Source organism: Stenella coeruleoalba, assembly GCF_951394435.1.
Source record: "Stenella coeruleoalba genome assembly, chromosome: 19".
Lineage (NCBI taxonomy): Eukaryota > Metazoa > Chordata > Mammalia > Artiodactyla > Delphinidae > Stenella > Stenella coeruleoalba.
In genome coordinates, this window is record NC_137165.1 from 46,223,179 (window position 1) to 46,242,643 (window position 19,465).

A 19,465-nucleotide genomic window follows, 5' to 3' on the forward strand; every position below is an offset into this window, starting at 1 on the left:
GGATACAAAATTAATGCACAGAAATCTCTTGCATTCCTATACACTAATGATGAACAATCTGAAAGAGATATTAAAGAAACACTCCCATTTACCATTGCAACAAAAAGAATAAAATACCTAGGAATAAACCTACCTAAGGAGACAAAACCTGTATGCAGAAAACTATAAGACACTGATGAAAGGAATTAAAGATGATAGAAACAGATGGTGAGATATACCATGTTCTTGGTTGGAAGAATCAACATTGTGAAAATGACTGTACTACCCAAAGCAATCTACAGATTCAGTACAATCCCTATCAAACTACCAATGGCATTTTTCACAGAACTAGAACAAAAAATTTCACAATTTGTATGGAAACACAAAAGACCCCAAATAGCCAAAGCAATCTTGAGAAAGAAAAATGGATCTGGAGGAACCAGGCTCCCTGACTTCAGACTATACTACAAAGCTACAGTCAGCAAGACAGTATGGTACTGGCACAGAAACAGAAATATAGATCAATGGAACAGGATAGAAAGCCCAGAGATAAACCCACGCACATATGGTCACCTTATCTTTGATAAAGGAGGCAAGAATATACAATGGAGAAAAGACAGCCTCTTCAATAAGTGGTGCTGGGAAAACTGGACAGCTACATGTGAAAGAATGAAATTAGAACACTCCCTAACACCATACACAAAAATAAACTCAAAATGGATTAAAGACGTAAATGTAAGGCCAGACACTATAAAACTCTTAGAGGAAAACATAGGCAGAACACTCCATGACATAAATCACAGCAAGATCCTTTTTGACCCACCTGCTAGAGAAATGGAAATAAAAATAAACAAATGGGACCTAAGGAAACTTAAAAGCTTTTGCACAGCAAAGGAAACCATAAACAAGACGAAAAGACAACCCTCAGAATGGGAGAAAATATTTGCAAAGGAAGCAACTGACAAAGGATTAATCCCCAAAATATACAAACAGCTCATGCAGCTCAATATCAAAAAAACAAACAACCCGGGCTTCCCTGGTGGCGCAGTGGTTGAGAGTCTGCCTGCCGATGCAGGGGACGCGGGTTTGTGCCCCGGTCTGGGAAGATCCCACATGCCGCGGAGCGGCTGTGCCCGTGAGCCATGGCCGCTGAGCCTGCGCGTCCGGAGCCTGTTCTCCACAACGGGAGAGGCCACAACAGTGAGGGGCCCGCATACCGCAAATAAATAAAAAACAAAACAAAACCAAAAAACAACCCAATCCAAAAATGGGCAGAGAACCTAAGACATTTCTCCAAAGAAGATACACAGATTGCCAACAAACTTATGACAGGTTGGTCAACATCACTAATCATTAGAGAAATGCAAGTCAAAACTACAATGAGGTATCACCTCACACCTGTCAGAATGGCCATCATCAAAAAATCTACAAACAATAAATGCTGGAGAGGGTGTGGAGAAGAGGGAACCCTCTTGCACTGTTGGTGGGAATGTAAATTGATACAGCCACTATGGAGAACAGTATAGAGGTTCCTTAAAAAACTAAAAATAGAACTACCATACGACCCAGCAATCCCAGTACTGGGCATATACCCTGAGAAAACCATAATTCAGAAAGAGTCATGTACCACATTGTTCATTGCAGCTCTATCTGCAATAGCCGGGACATGGAAGCAACCTAAGTGTCCATCGACAGATAAATGCATAAAGAAGATGTGGCACATATATACAATGGAATATTACTCAGCCATAAAAAGAAACGAAATTGAGTTATTTGTAATGAGGTGGATGGACCTAGAGACTGTCATACAGAGTGAAGTAAGTCAGAAAGAGAAAAACAAATAGCGTATGCTAACACATATATATGGAATCTTAAAAAAAAAAAAAAAAAAGGTTCTGCTGAGCCTAAGTGCAGGACAGGAATAAAGACACAGACGTAGAGAATAGACTTGAGGACACAGGGAGGGTGAAGGGTAAGCTGAGACGAAGTGGGAGAATGGCATGGATATATATATACTACCAAATGTAAAACAGATAGCTAGTGGGAAGCAGCCGCATAGCACAGGGAGATCAGCTTGGTGCTTGTGTCCACCTCGAGGGGTGGGATGGCGAGGGTGGGAGGGAGACACAAGAGGGAGGAGAAATGGGGATATATGTATATGTATAGCTGATTCACTTTATTATACAACAGAAACTGACACATCATTGTAAGGCAATTATATTCCAATAAAGGTGTTAAAAAAAAATAGTAAGGTACAAATGGAAATGCCAGCATGTAATGGAAATTGCTGTTTTACCTTTTGTGTCTTAAACACCATAAGCTTTGAGTCCAGTGAACTAATCAGAATCATTCTTTTATGAATAATGTAATATGCTTGTATAAAAAGAAATAAACTAGTGTTGTCACCTTCATCTTTTCCTTGACCCATATGGCTTGCTGTTTCTCCTCAGTGCCTGATCAATAATAACAAAAGCAAAAGCACTGTCCTCTATAGCTGGCTGAAATGCACACTAGAGAGATGGAAGCATCTTCCCAGGGTGCCCTAGTCACGGTAGTAAAGTAAATGCACTAGGGCAAGTCAGTTCTGTGTCTAACTGACAATTCATATCCTTGTCAGCCATGAGCTTTATCCTTATTTCTCACCGGCGTGGATACTCATTAATGGCCTGAAGCATAAGTGGTGGATCGTATTCAGGAGTTCTAGTCACTATGTACAGCCATGGATGAGACGCTTAATGTAATAATTCTTACACCAGGGAGGCTACAATAATTTCATTGTTAATAACTGGTTAGGATTTTGAGAACTTGAGACAGGGAACTTTTAGAAATGGTTCTCATTAACTTCTGTTAAAATAGCCTACCAACTACATTGGGCTTTCAAGGGATATATAAAAGTTCAGTAGCAATTTCTAGATTTTGTGAGTGTGAAACAACCCTGGGCTCATATCTTCAGATGACACTGATGATTCCATACAAGATACAGTTGTCTGAGACATTCTCTCAATTAAATAACTTTCTTTCCTTTATGGTTAGTCTTGTCTGATCAAGTAAGATGACCTGGTATCCACTAGAATTCAGAAATTCTATGAAGCCGAAGGTTAGAACATGGTAGAAATTCTTTTTAAAGTTTTATAGGATGATTCCTACCTAAGATGGGAACTGTCCCATCCTCTGTTCTCCAAGTTCTTTACTGAAGCTTAAAAAAAATGGAGGGAGGAAGGGAAGAAGGAAGGAAGGATATGTTTGTTTTTCAGACTTCAGTATTAGACATCTTCACATGTTAAACCTGGCAGAGTAGCCAGTGTTAAATATGAAAGAAAATCGTCCAGTAGACATTTGGGCCTCTTCTCAGCAAACAGTCACCAACAAAAATTCATTTGCTGTTTTTCCTTCTGTTTGATTAATTCATTAGGCTTGAAACTGAGATAATAGTTTGATTTTCCTCCTCTATGACACTTCAAGTGAAAGGAGTAAAAGAGTTGTGTTGTCAGTAGCATAGAGAACTCCGCTGACACTAACCTGGTTGGGGAGTAGAGAGACAGTTCTAAGTGTCACAGTTCCTACAGACTACAGCAAATGTGGTAAGAAGGCACAGCCCAAAGGTGACCCAGTATCCTTTCTTGAATGTCTGATCTTGCTTCCAAAAAAAATTTTTTTTAATAAATTTATCTATTTATTTGTTTTATTTTTGGCTGTGTTGGGTCTTCGTTGCTGTGCGCGGGCTTTCTCTAGTTGCAGCGAGCGGAGGCTACTCTTCATTGCGGTGCGTAGGCTTCTCACTGCAGTGGCTTCTCTTGTTGCGGAGCACAGGCTCTAGGCGTGCGGGCTTCAGTAGTTGTGGCATGTGAGCTCCAGAGCACGGGCTCACTATTTGTAGTACACTGGCTTAGTTACTCTGTGGCATGTGGGATCTTCCCGGACCAGGGCTCAAACCTGTGTCTCCTGCATTGACAGGCGTATTCTTAACCACTGCACCACCAGGGAAGCCCCCCAGAAAATTTTATTGAGAATTTTTATGTGCAATACACAATGTTTGGCACTGTGGAGAGTATAAACAACTCGGGATTTCTGTCATAAATGTAAATAAACATACAGAATCCTGCATGCATACACATACCTTACATACGTACACATATACATATATACATTCACACTTAAAGGCATATATCATTAGTATGCTTTGAGCTGGAAGAAATAGGAAACATCAACTCAAATGGATTAAACAATAAAGAAATTTATCACTTCATATAACAAGCAGTCCAAAATTAGGGCCGCTTCTGATGCTGTACAGTCAGGACTCAGGCTCTATTTTTCAGCAGTTTTCTCAGCTTAGCCTTTTTGTTGGCTTCGTCATCAGGCCAGCTGACCACGTGATTACAGGAGGGCTGTGGCAGTACTGAGCATCCTGGGCAGATAAGACAACATGAAGAGGCAGAGAAAAGGGTTTTCTCTTTCATGAGCAGATTGGGGATCTGTTGACGAGGAGATGGGGGGTGAGAATGATGCCATCAGGAAACCTACAGTCTAGTAGAGGAGAGAGCATGTAATAGTGTGGTAGACACTGTACTAAAGGCATATACAACCGATGATGATTGCACCAAAGACAGAGTGCTGTGTTCTCGGCTGGGAGAAAATGTTAGAAAGGATAGAGGCTTGGTAGAGGCTGATCAGAGAAGACTTCACTTGGGGAAGAGGTTGTTAATCCAGTTTGGGACATGTTGAGTTTAAGGTACTATAGGACCTCTAGGTAGAGAAATCCAGTAGACAGTTGATGTATATTGATCTAAAGCTGAAACATCTAGATAGAGAAAAAGATAATAGGGTTTAGGTGGTGGCGAAGGCTCTGAGGATGGATGAGCTAAATCCAGAAGACACACTAGGACCAAAACTGAGATCCTGAGGAAGCAGGATCCTGACTTTTAAAGCATGGGTGAAATAAGAGGAGTTGACAGAGACAGAAAATAAAAGTGGATCTTTTAATGCCATCTATGTGTGGGATGGGTGTAAGCCAACTAGAAATGACATTCTGTGATATTCACACATGTGATTTGGGTAAAGGACCGGTAAAAGCTAGGAACCGTTCACTGCCCGTTACTTGCCCAATAGCAGGTGCCCTTCCCTAAGAAACTGGTTGAATGAGACAGAGTTTCATTGGAGGTATGGCTAGACCTGAACAGTCGTCCACCCAAAGGAGAAATGGAGCATTAAATTTTCTAAAATGGGTCTTTTTTTTTGGCAGGAGTGGTCACACATTACTTGCCTTCTGGTTTTCCCGCCAAGAGGGAAAACTAAACCGACAGCAGACAATTGAACTGGGACATCACATCCTCAAAGCACACATTTTTAAGGTAATTAAAGAAGTTGGAGGTGTTTTTCTTTCCATTTCCATCAGGCTTTCCTTAACACTGTGTGTATGAAGCTACTGTTATGTCAGTGTGGCCCCTGCTTTCTGAAATCAGTTTGTTGCAAAATTGGTCCATCTCCTAAAATTTCTGACCCGTTCCTCCCTAGGACTTTGAAAGAAAGCCACATTTGTCATCTCCCAGTGTAGTGGATTGCTAGGCTTTCCAGGAAAGGTACATATATAATCATTTAGGTAAGAAGCGTATACACATACACATGTGTACTCCATATATGACCCACCATCTCCTGAGAAGAGTCACGTTGTAGCATTAGTTGCAGGTTTTCACAATGTCTAAAAAAAATCGCTGAGAGCAGTTTACTCTCTCAGTGTTCTCATAATTGTTTTAGTGAAGATTTTAATATTCCTGGTGCTGTGATTTTCAAACTCTTTGTCTAGAACCAACTATAACCTTCCTTTAAGCTACTTCCCCCATTCCCTCTTCAAATTATAATCCCAGTTTTTCGCAGTAGTTTCAAAACATTTAAGGACTCCAAGCATCAGCCTCCCTGTCCCAACATCCACACGGCTGGAGTGGAGGACCCAGAGAAGGGCACGTAATTCATCTGTTTGTGCTTGTATGCATTCATTTGTTTATTCAGTGCTTACTGAGGCATTGTACTAGGTACTAGGGATACACAAACCAAAAATATACAGCCCCTAATCTCAAGGAATTTATTGTCTAGATATCAGTTGTGGGGCAAAGGACAGAAGTCAAGGAAAAAATTTGTTTTCCTGATTTTCCTAGCCCACAGCTTGCTATTTCATCTGCCACCTACAATCCCTACAATCTCTTCAGACCACTTTTGCTGCTCCCAGATTGAGAAATACAGAGATCTTAAATAGTCCTCTGGCTTGGACTTCCCCCAAGAGATACTGTTGAAGATAAAACAGTTCTGTTCTCTTCAGAGAGAAAAATGGCATTAAGGGCAACTTCAGGAGCCTAGCAAATTCTTCCCAGTATATAAGTACACAGCTAGAGAAGCCTTTTCATCAGATGGACAGAAGTAAAACCCACAGTGACAAGTCCTTTATTTGAATCATAATTGTCTTATTAATAAATCACTCTACCAAAAATGACCTTACCTAATGAGAGCAGAATGAGACTCTTTTAACAGGAAAGGTGTCTCATTCCAATTTCAAGTGGACCAAAAAGTATCTGCTACTTCTACAAACTGTAAGATGAGTATCCTTCAATTAGACGGGAAAGTAACTTACATATTAAGCATCACTGCTTTAAACGCTTGAACATTTGTCATCACCCTCTGCCTAGGATCAGATGCAATGAAGATGATGTCTGTCTTTATGCCCTGCACCATAAAATAAATACCACATGAAACAGATAAATGATATGAAGTTTCATTTGATCCCCTGTGACTTTATCCACTACAGGGAGATCTACATTTATTTTTTTTTTTATATCCCCATGGCTTAATTTATTTTATAACCAGACGTTTGTACCTCTTGATCCCTTCACCTACTTCATCCTCCCCACAACCCCCTCCTCTCTGGCAACCACCAGCCTGTCATAGAGACCTACACTTAAACCATACACTCCTGTCACTGACACAGTTTTATCTTATGTTGCTGCAGACAACATGGTTGCCTGAGATAAGACTGGCTCCGTGTGTGATTCAGGCCATAAATACTTGGGTGTATAGCATGTGGTGATGACATGACTGCAAGCTGAAGAATGTGGACTCGGACCATGGTTTTCCTGATGCTGCAGTTTTCAGGGTCCTCTAAATGCAGTGTGCTCCCTGTTGATAGACTTAAGCCTCTCTCAGACTGCCAGAATTCTCACTTCCTATCAGCTGAGGGTCATGAAAAGGCAAAGACAGACTCAATGCTTAGACTCAGCGCCACTTAGAACTGCCAGTCAGCAATGACATATAGTCCAATTCATATTTCTTTCCAATTAGTTTTAAATTTCCCTTATTTTATCTTTGTTCATGAAAAGTTACATATGATGTCATTAATCACCTTAAAAATATGAGGTTGAGTGTCTGTAATTCTGGATATTTGGTATATTTACAGAGTTGTGTAATTATTACCACTATTAGTACATTTCCATCACCTTAAAAATAAACCTTGTGTCCATTTGTAGTCACTCCCCATGAGCTTCCCCCAACTCCTGGCAACCACTAATCTACTGTCTATAAGTTTGACTCTTCTGGACATCTAGTATAAATGGAATCATACAATCCCTGGTTGTCTATGTCTGGCTTCTTTCACTTAGCATGATGATTTTAGGGTTCATCCATTTTGTAGCATGTATCAGTACTTGATTCCTTCTTATTGCCAAATAATACTCCTTTTTGTTTATCCATCCGCTAGTTGCACATTTCAGTTGTTTCCACTTTTTGGCTGTTGTGAATAACGCTGCTATGAACATAGCATACAGGGTTTTTTTTCCTCTTTTTATTTTTTAAAAATAAAATTAGACATATTAAAGTGAATAACTCATTGGCATTTAGTACACTTACAATGTTAGTGTTCAGGTTTTTGTGTGGACATGTCTTCAGTTCTCCCAAAGGAGTGAGAGGTCTGAGTCCCTCATCGGGCTCCCCAGCCTGGGTGTCCTGCACCGGGAAGATGAGTCCCCAGAGCATTTGGCTTTGAAGGCCAGTGGCGATTACTTTTGGGAGTCCCAAAGAGCTGCAGGAATAGAGTGGCTAAATGGACTGAAAAAAAAAAAAAAAGGCCTGTATATATGCTGCCTACAAGAGACTCACTTCAGTTCAAAGATACACAGACTGAAAGTAAGGGGATAGAAAAAGGTATTCCATGCAAATGGAAACAAAAAGAAAGTTGGGCTGGCATTACTTATACAAAATAGACTTTAAAACAAATACTAGCGAAGAAGGGTAAAGGGATCAATGATAATGATAAAGGGATCAATGATACATAATGATAAAGGAGTAAAGGGATCAATCCAACAAGAAGATGTAACAATTGTAAATGTGGATGCATAGTAGCACATAAATACATAAAGCAAATTTTAACAAACATAAAGGGAGAAATTGACAGTAATATAATAATAGTAGGGGACTTAATACCCCACTCATATCAATGGACAGATCATCCAGACAGAAAATCAACAAAGAAACACTAGGCTTAAGTGACAATTATGGAATTAATAGATATGTACAGAACGTTTCATCCAAAAACAGCAGAACACACACTTCCTTCAAGTGCACATGGAACATTCTCTAGAATAGAGCACATGCTATTCCACGAACAGTTCTCAATAAATTTAAGAAGATTGAATTATATCAAGCATCTTTTTTGACCACAGTGGTATGAGAGTACAAATCAACTATAAGGAAAAAAACTACAAAAAACACAAACAAGGGGCCTTCCCTGGTGGCACAGTGGTTGAGAGTCCACCTGCCAATGCAGGGGACACGGGTTCGTGCCCCGGTCCGGGAGGATCCCACATGCCGTGGAGTGGCTGGGCCTGTGAGCCATGGCCGCTGAGCCTGTATGTCTGGAGCCTGTGCTCCACAACGGGAGAGGCCACAACAGTGAGAGGCCCACATACCGCCAAAAAAAAAAACACAAACACGTGAACTCCAAACAACACACTACTAAACAACCAGTGAGTCACTGAGGAAATCAAAGAGGAAATCAAAAAATATCTAGAGATAAATGAAAATGGAAACACAATGATCCAGAGTCTATGGGATGCAGCAAAAGCAAGTCTAAGAAAGAAGTTTATAGTGATAGAAGCCTACCTCGGGAAACAGGAAAAATCTCAAACAATCTAACCTTACACGTAAAGGAACTGGGAAAAACAAACAAACAAAACCCAAAGTTAGTAGAAGAAAAGAAATCTTAAAGATCAGAGCAGAAATAAATGAATAGACAAAATAGAAAAGATCAATGAAATCAAGAGCTGCTTCTTTGAAAAAACAAACAAAATTGATAAATGTTTAGCCAGACTCATGAAGAAAAAGAGAGGGCCCAAATAAATAAAATCAAAAATGAAAGAGAAGTTATAACAAATAACCACAGAAATACAAAGGAGCATAAGAGATTACTGCAAACAATTGTACACCAATAAAACGGACAACCTGAGGAAACAGATAAGTTCCTAGGAACTTACAATCTCCCAAGACTAAATAAGGAAGAAATAGAAAATATGAACAAATTGATTACCAGTAATGAAATTGAAAATTGAATCAATAATTAAAAAAAAATCTCCCAACAAACAAAAGTCCAGGACCAGACAGCGTCACAGGTGAATTCTACCAAACATTTAAAGAGTTAATGCCTGTCCTTCTCAAGCTGTTCCAAAAACTTGAAGAGGAAGGAGCACTTCCAAATTCATTCTGTGTGGCCAGCATCACCCTGATACCAAAACCAGACAAAGACACCGCAAAGAAAGAAACTGACAAGCCCAGATCACTGATAAACATAGATACAAAAGTTCTCAACAAAATATTAGTAACCCGAATTCAATAATACATAATATAAAAAGGATCATACACCATGATCAAGTGGGATTTATCCTAGGGATGCAAGGATGGTTCAATATCTGCAAATCAATCAACATCTTACATCACATTAACAAAATGAAGGATAAAAATCATATGATTATCTCAGTAGATGCAGAAAAAGCTTTTGCCAAAATTCAACATCAATTTATAATAAAAAGTCTCAACAGAGTATGCAGAGGGAACATACTTCAACATAATAAAAGTCGTATATGGCACATCCATAGCCAACATCATCCTCAGTGATGAAAAGCTGAAAGCATTTCCTCTAAGATCAGGAACAAGACGAGGATACCCACTCTCACCACTTTTATTCAACATAGATTGGAAGTCCTAGCCACAAGAATCAGAGAAGGAAAAGAAATAAAAGGCATCCAAATTGGAAAGGAAGATGTAAAATTGTCACTGTTTGCAGGTGACATGATACTATATATAGAAAATCCTAAAGATGCTACCAAAAACCGTTGGAACTAATCAGTTAATTCAGTAAAGTTGCAGGACACAAAATTAATGAACAGATACCTGTTGTGTTTCTATACACTGATAACAAACTATTGGAAAGAGAACTTAAGAAAACAATCCCATTTACAATTGCATCAAAAAAAATAAAATACCTAGGAATATATCTAACTAAAGCAGTAAAACACTTCTACCCAGAAAACTATAAGACACTGATGAAAGAAATCAAAAACTACACAAACAAATGGAAAGATATACCATACTCATGGATTGGAAGAATTAATATTGTTAAAATGACCATACTACCCAAGGCAATCTACAGATTCAGTGCAATCTCTGTCAAAACATGAAAGGCGTTTTTCACAGAATTAGAACAAATAATTCTAAAATTTGTGTGGAAATGCAAAAGACCCTGAATAACAAAAGCAATCTTGAGAAAGAAGAACAAAGCTGGAGGTATCATGCTCCCTGGTTTCAAACTATACTACAAAGCTACAGTAATCAAAACAGTATGGTACTGGCACAAAAACAGACACATAGATCAATGGAACAGAACAGAGAACCCAAAAATGAACCCACACTTATATAGTCAATTAATCCATGACAAAAGAGGCAAGAATATACAATGGGGAAAAGACAGCCTCTTCAATAAATGGTATTGGGAAAACTGGACAGTTACACACAAAAGAATCAAACTGCACTACTTTCTCACAAAGCAAACAGAGCAGATTAAATTTTTTAAAAAAATACCTCCTCAGATCTACTTTGTGGTTCCCAAACTTCATTGTTAATATCTTGTGGCCCTCAGGATTTCCTGCTTTAACTCACTTGACCCAGATATTGGCAGAATAATAAGAAGATTGCTGTGAATTCCCTGGTGGTCCAGTGGTTAGGACTCCACACTTCCACTGCAGGGGCCCCAGGTTCAATCCCTGGTCAGGGAGCAAAGATCCTGCAAGCCACGCTGCACAGCCTTAAGAAAGAAGAAGAAGATTGCCAGAGAATCTTGCCATCACAGCAGGAGATTTTAAAAAACAATTTATTCTAACTTCCTTTTGGAGAAGTCCAAGTAAAAGGGCAAGCATTAGTACATACAGTGGGACTTAGGCTAGTCATACTAGAGAAAATTTGTTGCTGATGGCAATCAAACCTATGTTGTTTCCCTGAGGATGAACAGATGTGATTATTTTAGGCTATGTTAGGGTGAGCAATGCTAGCTACTCTAACAAACCTGCACAATCTCAGTGACTTAACAAAGGCTTATTTTTCACTTTCGTTGCAGTCCAGTACAGATCATTGGGCAGGCTTCTTCCACATAGTAGTTCCAAAATCTCCTAGGGCCTCAGGATCCTCCATTGGATCATCTGACCTGCAATCAAGAGGAATAATAGAAAGTGCGGAGAAGCACACAGGGAATTTGGGGCCAAGGCTGGACATGACATATTACTTCTGCCCACATTTTATTAGCCAGGAGTCAGTCCCATGGCCCACATAACTGTAAAGGAGGCTGGGAAATACCGTTTTCACAAATGCCCAGGACGGAAATGAGATGGAGATCAGTGATCACACTGCATTATCTCTGTTACCGTGTATACTTTACTAACTTGAATTTAAGAGATTGATTCAAGAAGGCTAGTAGAAAAGATCTGGGGGGAGGGGGGATTATATCCAGATAGAGCAGAAAAGAGAGGTATTAAGTAGATTTGTTTCCGCAGACTGCCAAGGTGGAGACAGTTTAAGTTAGCCTGTTCCTGCAGGACTAGTCTTCGTCTGCATCAGTGGGTTGGCTTTGTTATGCCTGGGTATTGTTTGAGCAAGACTCTCTTCTCATTTGTTAGTACCACAAACCTAGAGGCTCCTAACTTAACTACTGATGGTACTTTTTAGCTGGGCTAATGATTTAATTGTCTCTATATTTCTTTTTCAGGGTTTGAGTAAAAAAGTTGGAGTATCATCCTCCATCCTCCAAGGTCTCTGGATCTCCTATAGCACAGAGGGTCTTTCCATGGCATTGGCATCTTTACGAAATCTCTATACTCCAAATATAAAGGTAAGTGATAAATTACAGTCAGATTAAAGAATTAACTATGAAAACCTAAAACTAGGAGGACATTTAAGTAGCTATTTAATCGATCTTTGACTTGCCTTAGACTGTCTCCTATTAACCTTTTACTGATAATTTGATATATTTTACATTTTGTTCTGTGAGTTGAAGACCAAGCCTATTGACCTTGTACCTTGTATAAGATGACTCTGATTTGTAGAATAAGTCCTGCTGCTTCTAGGGAGTAAGTCATTCTTGGACCACCTTTGTTCTGATAGGGTTTTTTCTGACTGACAGCTCACTTCGTGGAGACTCTGACAGCACTACAGTATGGGTGGTGTTGACTTTAGTTACTGGGCAGTTTATATAAAGGAGATATTTCACATCCCTTTCCAAAGGCAAGGTATTGAAAAAGGAACAAATGAAGATTTTAAAATAAAGCCGTCACTAAATGCTTCTGGGCACTTACTGTGGGGTCCCAGAGGACTTAATACAAGATGACTAATAGGATATAACTGATATTTATGTGAGTATTATTTCTGTTTATTCACTTATTTCTAGGTCAGCCGACTGCTGATTTTGGGAGGTGCCAACATTAATTACCGGACAGAGGTTTTAAATAATGCTCCAATTCTATGCGTCCAGTGTCATCTTGGTTACACAGAAATGGTGGCCCTACTGTTGGAGTTTGGGGCCAACGTGGATGCCTCCTCGGAAAGCGGCCTGACTCCTCTGGGCTATGCTGCAGCCGCAGGCTTCCTAAGCATTGTCGTGCTGCTGTGCAAGAAACGGGCCAAGGTAGTGGCTGTCCGGCTCTGCTGCCTTTTCTTCTTCCCTTTTCTTTCTTCCTGCTATAGACTCTTCCTTATCTCCTGCGTTACCTCCTGAGTGTAGGTAGAATACATCAGATCCTATTAGGGAGCAGATCAAAGGGAGAACTAGCTCTGATTACATCCTACTGTTGCCCACTTGCCATGGCCAGTTCCATGCTAAATTTGCACAGTTCTAAAACTTCTGAGAGTCACTTAGGAAACTGCATTTATCAGCAGCCACAAAAAGTCCCTAACAGCCAAGAAATTCTCTCCTGAGCTCAGAGTGAGGAAAGAGAAGTGGGGGAGCAAGGAGATGGCCCTGTGAAGTCTGAACTGAATGGTGCCTCTAGACTCTAAGCCTTTCATGTTAGAGTCTTGAAGATACCCCTGAAGAGGTATGGGGAGAAGATGATTCTCTCTGACCAGAGGAACTCAGAAGTGTTTCTGTTAGTGTATTTTAATTCTCTCAAAACATTTCTCAGAAATATATTTGCTTTATAGTATCTCAAAGGCCACTGATAGAACTCAATTTGAAAATATTGGTGAAGAATGCTGGTCTCAAAAATGTAGGCCTCTGGGGAACATTGTAGCCCAATGGTATTTTGTTTCCATCCTGAAAACAAACTGAGGAATTTGGTGGGTTTGCAGTGAAATATAAGTAATATGTATGCCCTCGTTCTGAGGTGTCCAGTGTCCTTACCAGGGAAGAACTGTGTCTCCTGAGACTCCTTTGGGAGCTGGGACCTGGGAACCTCAGTGAAATCTCAGAGCTGTCGATGTTAACTGTGACACAGGAATGGTCCTAGTCATTTGAATGAACACCTCTAGAAACAGAGTGAAAATTGGGCCTTATTATGACTGCTGTGAATTCATATTCTAATCTCAGCTGGGTCTTTCCTGTTGCTCAGGTATCATTTTATTCATCTCTTGTTTTCCCCAGAGCAGATAAATAAATAATTTGTGATCTTTTCAAGACCCTATCAAACCTTTTTTGCCCTCCTATGACTACCAAGATTGATTTTAATCTCACTGTGCCTTGATCTCAAAACTCTATTAATCCTTACATACACTCACCTTTACTTCTGCCTCAGAGAAGGAAGTGTTTACCTTCCTTTCCAGAATGCTTGCCTCCATTTTATATATATATATATATATATATATATATATATATATATATATATATATATGTATTTTTTTTTTTTTTTTTTTCCGGCAATGCTGCACAGCTTGTGGGATCTTAGTTCCCGACCAAGGATGGAACCCATGCCCCCTGCAGTGGGAGTGTGGAGTCCTAACCACTGGACTGCCAGGGAATTCCCCACCTATATTTTTTAATCTCAGTATGTTGCTCTTTCTCTCACATCATTTCATTCTTTTTCTAAATTCACACTACCTTTCTTCTCCGTTTCTACAACCTATGATTGTCTTCTCTAACCCAAAAGAGAAACTCCCCTCTCTCTCCTAACCAGAAGCCACCATCCCATCTCTTCCCACCCATGTCCCCCAAGCCTGTCCTAAGAGTCATCTCTACTTGCTACCACTGCTTCCTTACTACTCCTGAACCATTTGTGGTCTGGCTTCCGTGACAGAAAGAGGAGGCAAGTCATTAAAATCATAAACTTCGGCTTCAAGCACGACCTGGTCAAAGCCTGCATTCACACTCGCTTTCTCTGAGGGCTTGAACGAGTCATTTGACCTCTCTCAGCCTCACTTGTTTAACCTAGAAACAGGATGAAGAGGGGCATTGTGACAATTAAAAGTGATCGAGCCTTTTTAAAAAGAGATGAAGTCTCTTTTAGTTTCATGCAGTGCCTAATAAATAATATCCTTAAAAAAAGAAAAACCCCAACCTCTTGGCATTCAACTGAAGCTGCTCTCAAAAGTCACTAACAACTGTCAGTCGCCAAATAAAGTAACTATTTCTCATTTCTCACCCCTCTAAACCACTTAAGTATTTAGCCAGTTATTTTGTTGCATAACTGAATTGAATGTTCTTCAATTATAGCTGGTCTGGTATTTTCTCTTCATTAGATTGAGTTTGTATGTTTTTGGCAAGCACACCACAGACATGACGCTCTGCCCTTATTCATGCAGCACTGCAGGAGGTGCGTGATGTTGAGATCTCATTACAGGGGATGTTAACCTCTATCACTTGGATAAGGTGGTATCTTCCAGGTTTCTCAACCTGAAGTCACTGTTTCTCCCATTTGGAATTAAGAAGTATCTTTTAGAGAGATGCTTTCAGACTAGGCAGATACCTTGTATCTTTTTTTTGTCCACTAATTTTTTGGTCCACTAATTTAGGATCCATCCATTGATGGGTCCATTCTTGCTGCAGTAATTATTGCTATGATATTTGCATTATAGCGATTTTCTATTTCCCTCTTCCTTCTACATTTATTAATTGGAATTCTACTGTAAGGAAGAGCTGTCCCTTCTCCTCAATGGGTTCATTTACTTATAGCACCATGGATTCCTGGATATTTATTTTATTCTGTGATCTATAACTCATTGCCGGTATTTTCTTTTTTTGCTCAAATTGCCCCAGATTTGGCCACTGGGAGCTTCTTCACGTTGGTTCCTGTGTCCTTTCAAGCCCCCCCCCCCATTATTTCATGAGTGCTTCTGTACTTTCTGGCACCACAAGATGTTCCAAACTCATCTTTTGCTATTACTGTCCCAGCCCTGGAATCAACCATTTCCCCAAGAAGCCAAGGGTTCTTTTAATTCATTCCTTTAGTTTTAAAAAATACAGTTCTGAACATGAAAATTCTCAGTGACTCTCCATTACTTATGAAAATTCAGACCACTAGCCTGGCATTCAAAATATCCATGCTCTTGTCCCAAAAGACCCTCTCAACGTTGTAGTTTGAACCCCCCCTTAATGTATTTTACCCTTCAAAAACTAGAATTAATCATTTCCTATCCCAGCCAGTTGAGATAGCCCTTTTCTTAGTCCATTTGGGCTGCTGTAATAAAATACCATAGACTGAGTATCTTTAAACATTTCCTTCTTACAGTTCTGGAAGCTAAGTCCCCACAGCATGGCGCCAGCAGATTCGGTATCTGGTGAGAGCTTCCTGGTTTACAGACAGTGCCTTCTCGCTGTGCCGTCACACGGTGGAAGGGGGCAAGCAAGCTCTCTGGGGCCTCTGTATAAGGATACTAATCCCATTCATGAGGGCTCTGCCCTCATGACCCAATCACTTTCCAAAGGCACCACCTCCTAATTACCTCAGGGGTTAGAATTCCAACGAATAATGGTGGGAGAACACAAACATTCAGACCATTGCACCTTTCCCTCTGAATCTGTTCCTGCTTCTGGCTGGAAATTCTCTGAAATTTTATTGCACTTTTGCTTTCCGGCTGACATTTATTATATTACACCTTCGTTGGACACGTTTTTGTTGTATTGGTCGCATCGCCCCTATCTTGTTCAAAACTTTGAGAGCAGAATCTATATTTTACTCTCTTATTTACCTTTTTATCCTATCGTGTACCTTGTACATGGTAGGCATTCAGTAAACATTTGTTATATGGATGGCCGGGTGAAACTAAAGCTGGAGAGAACCAGATACAGAACTTAGGCTTCAAGTGCTCTAACTACCACTGGAAAATAACCTGCCCACCTGCCAGAAAAGGCTGTTCATCTATTGAGACTTGTAGCTGGGGACCTTCTGGTACATTGACCTTAGTCAGCCTTCTCTTTCAGCCTAAACTTGTAACCAGCACTGCAACTGTAAAAACTGCTGTTGGAACATAGTCTAGCATTAAGTTCCAAGTACCTCCAGCCATTTTGGCCAGATGGTTGAGATTCCGCCCTCCCACGGGAAGAGAGCAGTGGCCTTTGCCAAAGCATGGTGGTCAGATGTGTGAGTCATGAGATGAGATGTTTTGCCTCCTTGGAAGACCAAAAAATTTGAGCTTCAAAATTTTTTTCTTCCCTTTCATGATTTCAAAGACAGTTTTTTGTGCCAACGCAGCTTACAAGTCTTTCAAATTTGGGTCTAAAAAGAACTATTTGAGGACAAGGGAGAGTGTACCTCAGGAAAACAAAGCTGGAGCTGGAAGTTTTGGTGTTTTGTTTTTGGGTTTTGTTTTTTTTTTTTTTTTTTGGTTTCTTTTGATGTGAAAACAAAAGCCTGACGTTATGCAAAGAGGTTCTCCCCAGAGGGGCATCTACCAGAGTTGTAGCTCAGTAAAGATCTAGCCTGAGTAGGAGAGTATCTTCTAAATTTTCTCAGGGATTGGTCCAAGGAATAGGAGAGGATGAATCTTAGTAGTCCCGACCTGTGCAGTGGGCTGATGTGACTAGATTGGGAATACAGCCACAGTCTTTTTCACATAGGTTTCTCTGTCCCCTCCCGTAGGTGGATCACTTGGATAAGAATGGGCAGTGTGCCTTGGTCCACGCTGCACTCCGAGGTCATCTGGAGGTTGTCAAGTTTTTGATTCAGTGTGACTGGACAATGGCGGGCCAGCAGCAAGGGGTGTTTAAGAAGAGCCATGCCATCCAGCAGGCCCTCATCGCTGCAGCCAGCATGGGTTATACTGAGGTAAGAAAGCGGATAAGGCTTGGGGGGTTTTTTCAAGCTATGTATTGAAGGACCTAGGAAACCAGGAAAAAGAGGTTGCATTATTATAAAATTGCCAGCCTAGGGCTTCCCTGGTGGCGCAGTGGTTAGGAATCCACCTGCCAATGCAGGGGACACGGGTTCAAGCCCTGGTCCGGGAAGATTCCACATGCCGCGGAGCAACTAAGCCCGTGTGCCACAGCTACTGAGCCTGCGCTCTAGAGCCTGCGAGCCACAACTACTGAGCCCGCATGCTGCAACTACTGAAGCCCACGCTCCTGGAGCCTGTGCTCCGCAACAAGAGAAGCCACCACAATGAGAAGCCCACTCGCTGCAACTAGAGAAAGCCCGCGCACAGCAACAAAGACCCAACGCAGCCAAAAATAAATTAAAAAAAAAATTTGTTAGCCTAATTAATGTGAATTAGGTTTTTGGTCATTGATCTGAGGAGTAGGGAGATTCCAGGGTACCTAGAATTATGTTGGAAAGGACCTCGGGAATTATCTAATCTGATTCCTCCCCATCTTTCCACCCCTACTTAACAGACAATGACACTAGGCTCAGGTGGATTATTTTTTGACCTGTGTTCACATGGGTAGACAGAGTGGCATGGAAAGGGCACAACAGTTGGAATCTCAGAAGGACCAGGTTTGAGGCCCAGCTTTCCTACTCATTAGCTCTGGACCTTGGGCAATATACCTAATCTCTTAGAACCTTAGTTTCCCACCAGTAAAGCGAGGCTAATAAATTCTTTTTTGCAAGGTTGATATGAGATGTAAACTGTTAATCACTGTGCAAATGGTATTTTTGCTAATGAATTGTGTAATACTCTTAACTGAATGCTTTTGTTGATTTTTGATAAACGTATATCCGTACCCAACCTGTGGTTACAACTCAACCATGATTTGATAAATGAAGTTGCACCCCTATTTGCTCTTTTCCCAATAATTTTGTCACTAAATCTGATGTGCGATCTACTGTTAAATTACTTCTCATCCTCATACAAATGATATTCATTAAACTGGAACCCCTTTTAGCTTTAGCAGTAAATCAAATCCTCATTTACAAAGTTTGCCAATTTCCAGGGTATAAGTACCCCCACCGTGGCTGATTTCAAGCTGCCAATGTTACATCACCGAACACAAAGTTTCAAAGAGATGCACAGGAGCACACCATTATATAAAATGTCCACCATACACATACAGTAAATATAAATAACCTGAAGAGCATAGATAATAGTAAAATGTAATTAAATAATTAAGAAGTTATAACATTTGATATTTTAACCTTTTTTAATTTAATTTCTTTAATTGTTATTTAATTTTTAATAAACATCTTTGTTTACTGACTGGCTTGCAAAATTCCGAAAATTTAACAGTCCGCTTTCATGGGCCAGTACACGTTGGCTCGCCACTGCTTGAGATGCTTCAGTGACACAGCTACCCCATCAGCTGACCTGACGTATCACCAAGGGAATATTAAGTAAAATTGGAATTTTTATTATCTACAGAAGGTTTTTTAGCTCTCTCTACAGTGAAATTCCTGGAAACAGAGCTGTCACTTTCCTTTGTTGTTAGCAGCCATTCTCCTTTTATTATCCGCAAACAGTCCTTGTAATTCCAAGAGGAAAAAAGAAGATAATAGCTCCGCTCTGAAAAACTACAGGCCCTCCGTTTTCTCCATATTTATTTTCTGGG

General features: G+C 40.3%; 1 protein-coding gene across 11 annotated transcripts in view; it reads left to right on the plus strand.

Annotated features, from left to right (window-relative positions):
• Positions 1–19,465, plus strand: part of TANC2 (tetratricopeptide repeat, ankyrin repeat and coiled-coil containing 2) — a 357,151-nt gene that overhangs the window by 309,116 nt on the left and 28,570 nt on the right. For all 11 annotated transcript variants that reach the window (XM_079905965.1, XM_079905957.1, XM_079905960.1 and 8 more), the window contains 4 exons: positions 5,219–5,327; positions 12,266–12,388; positions 12,944–13,180; positions 17,565–17,750. In XM_079905965.1, the coding sequence (XP_079762091.1) occupies positions 5,219–5,327; positions 12,266–12,388; positions 12,944–13,180; positions 17,565–17,750 (655 nt within the window). The remainder of the gene's footprint in view (positions 1–5,218; positions 5,328–12,265; positions 12,389–12,943; positions 13,181–17,564; positions 17,751–19,465) is intronic.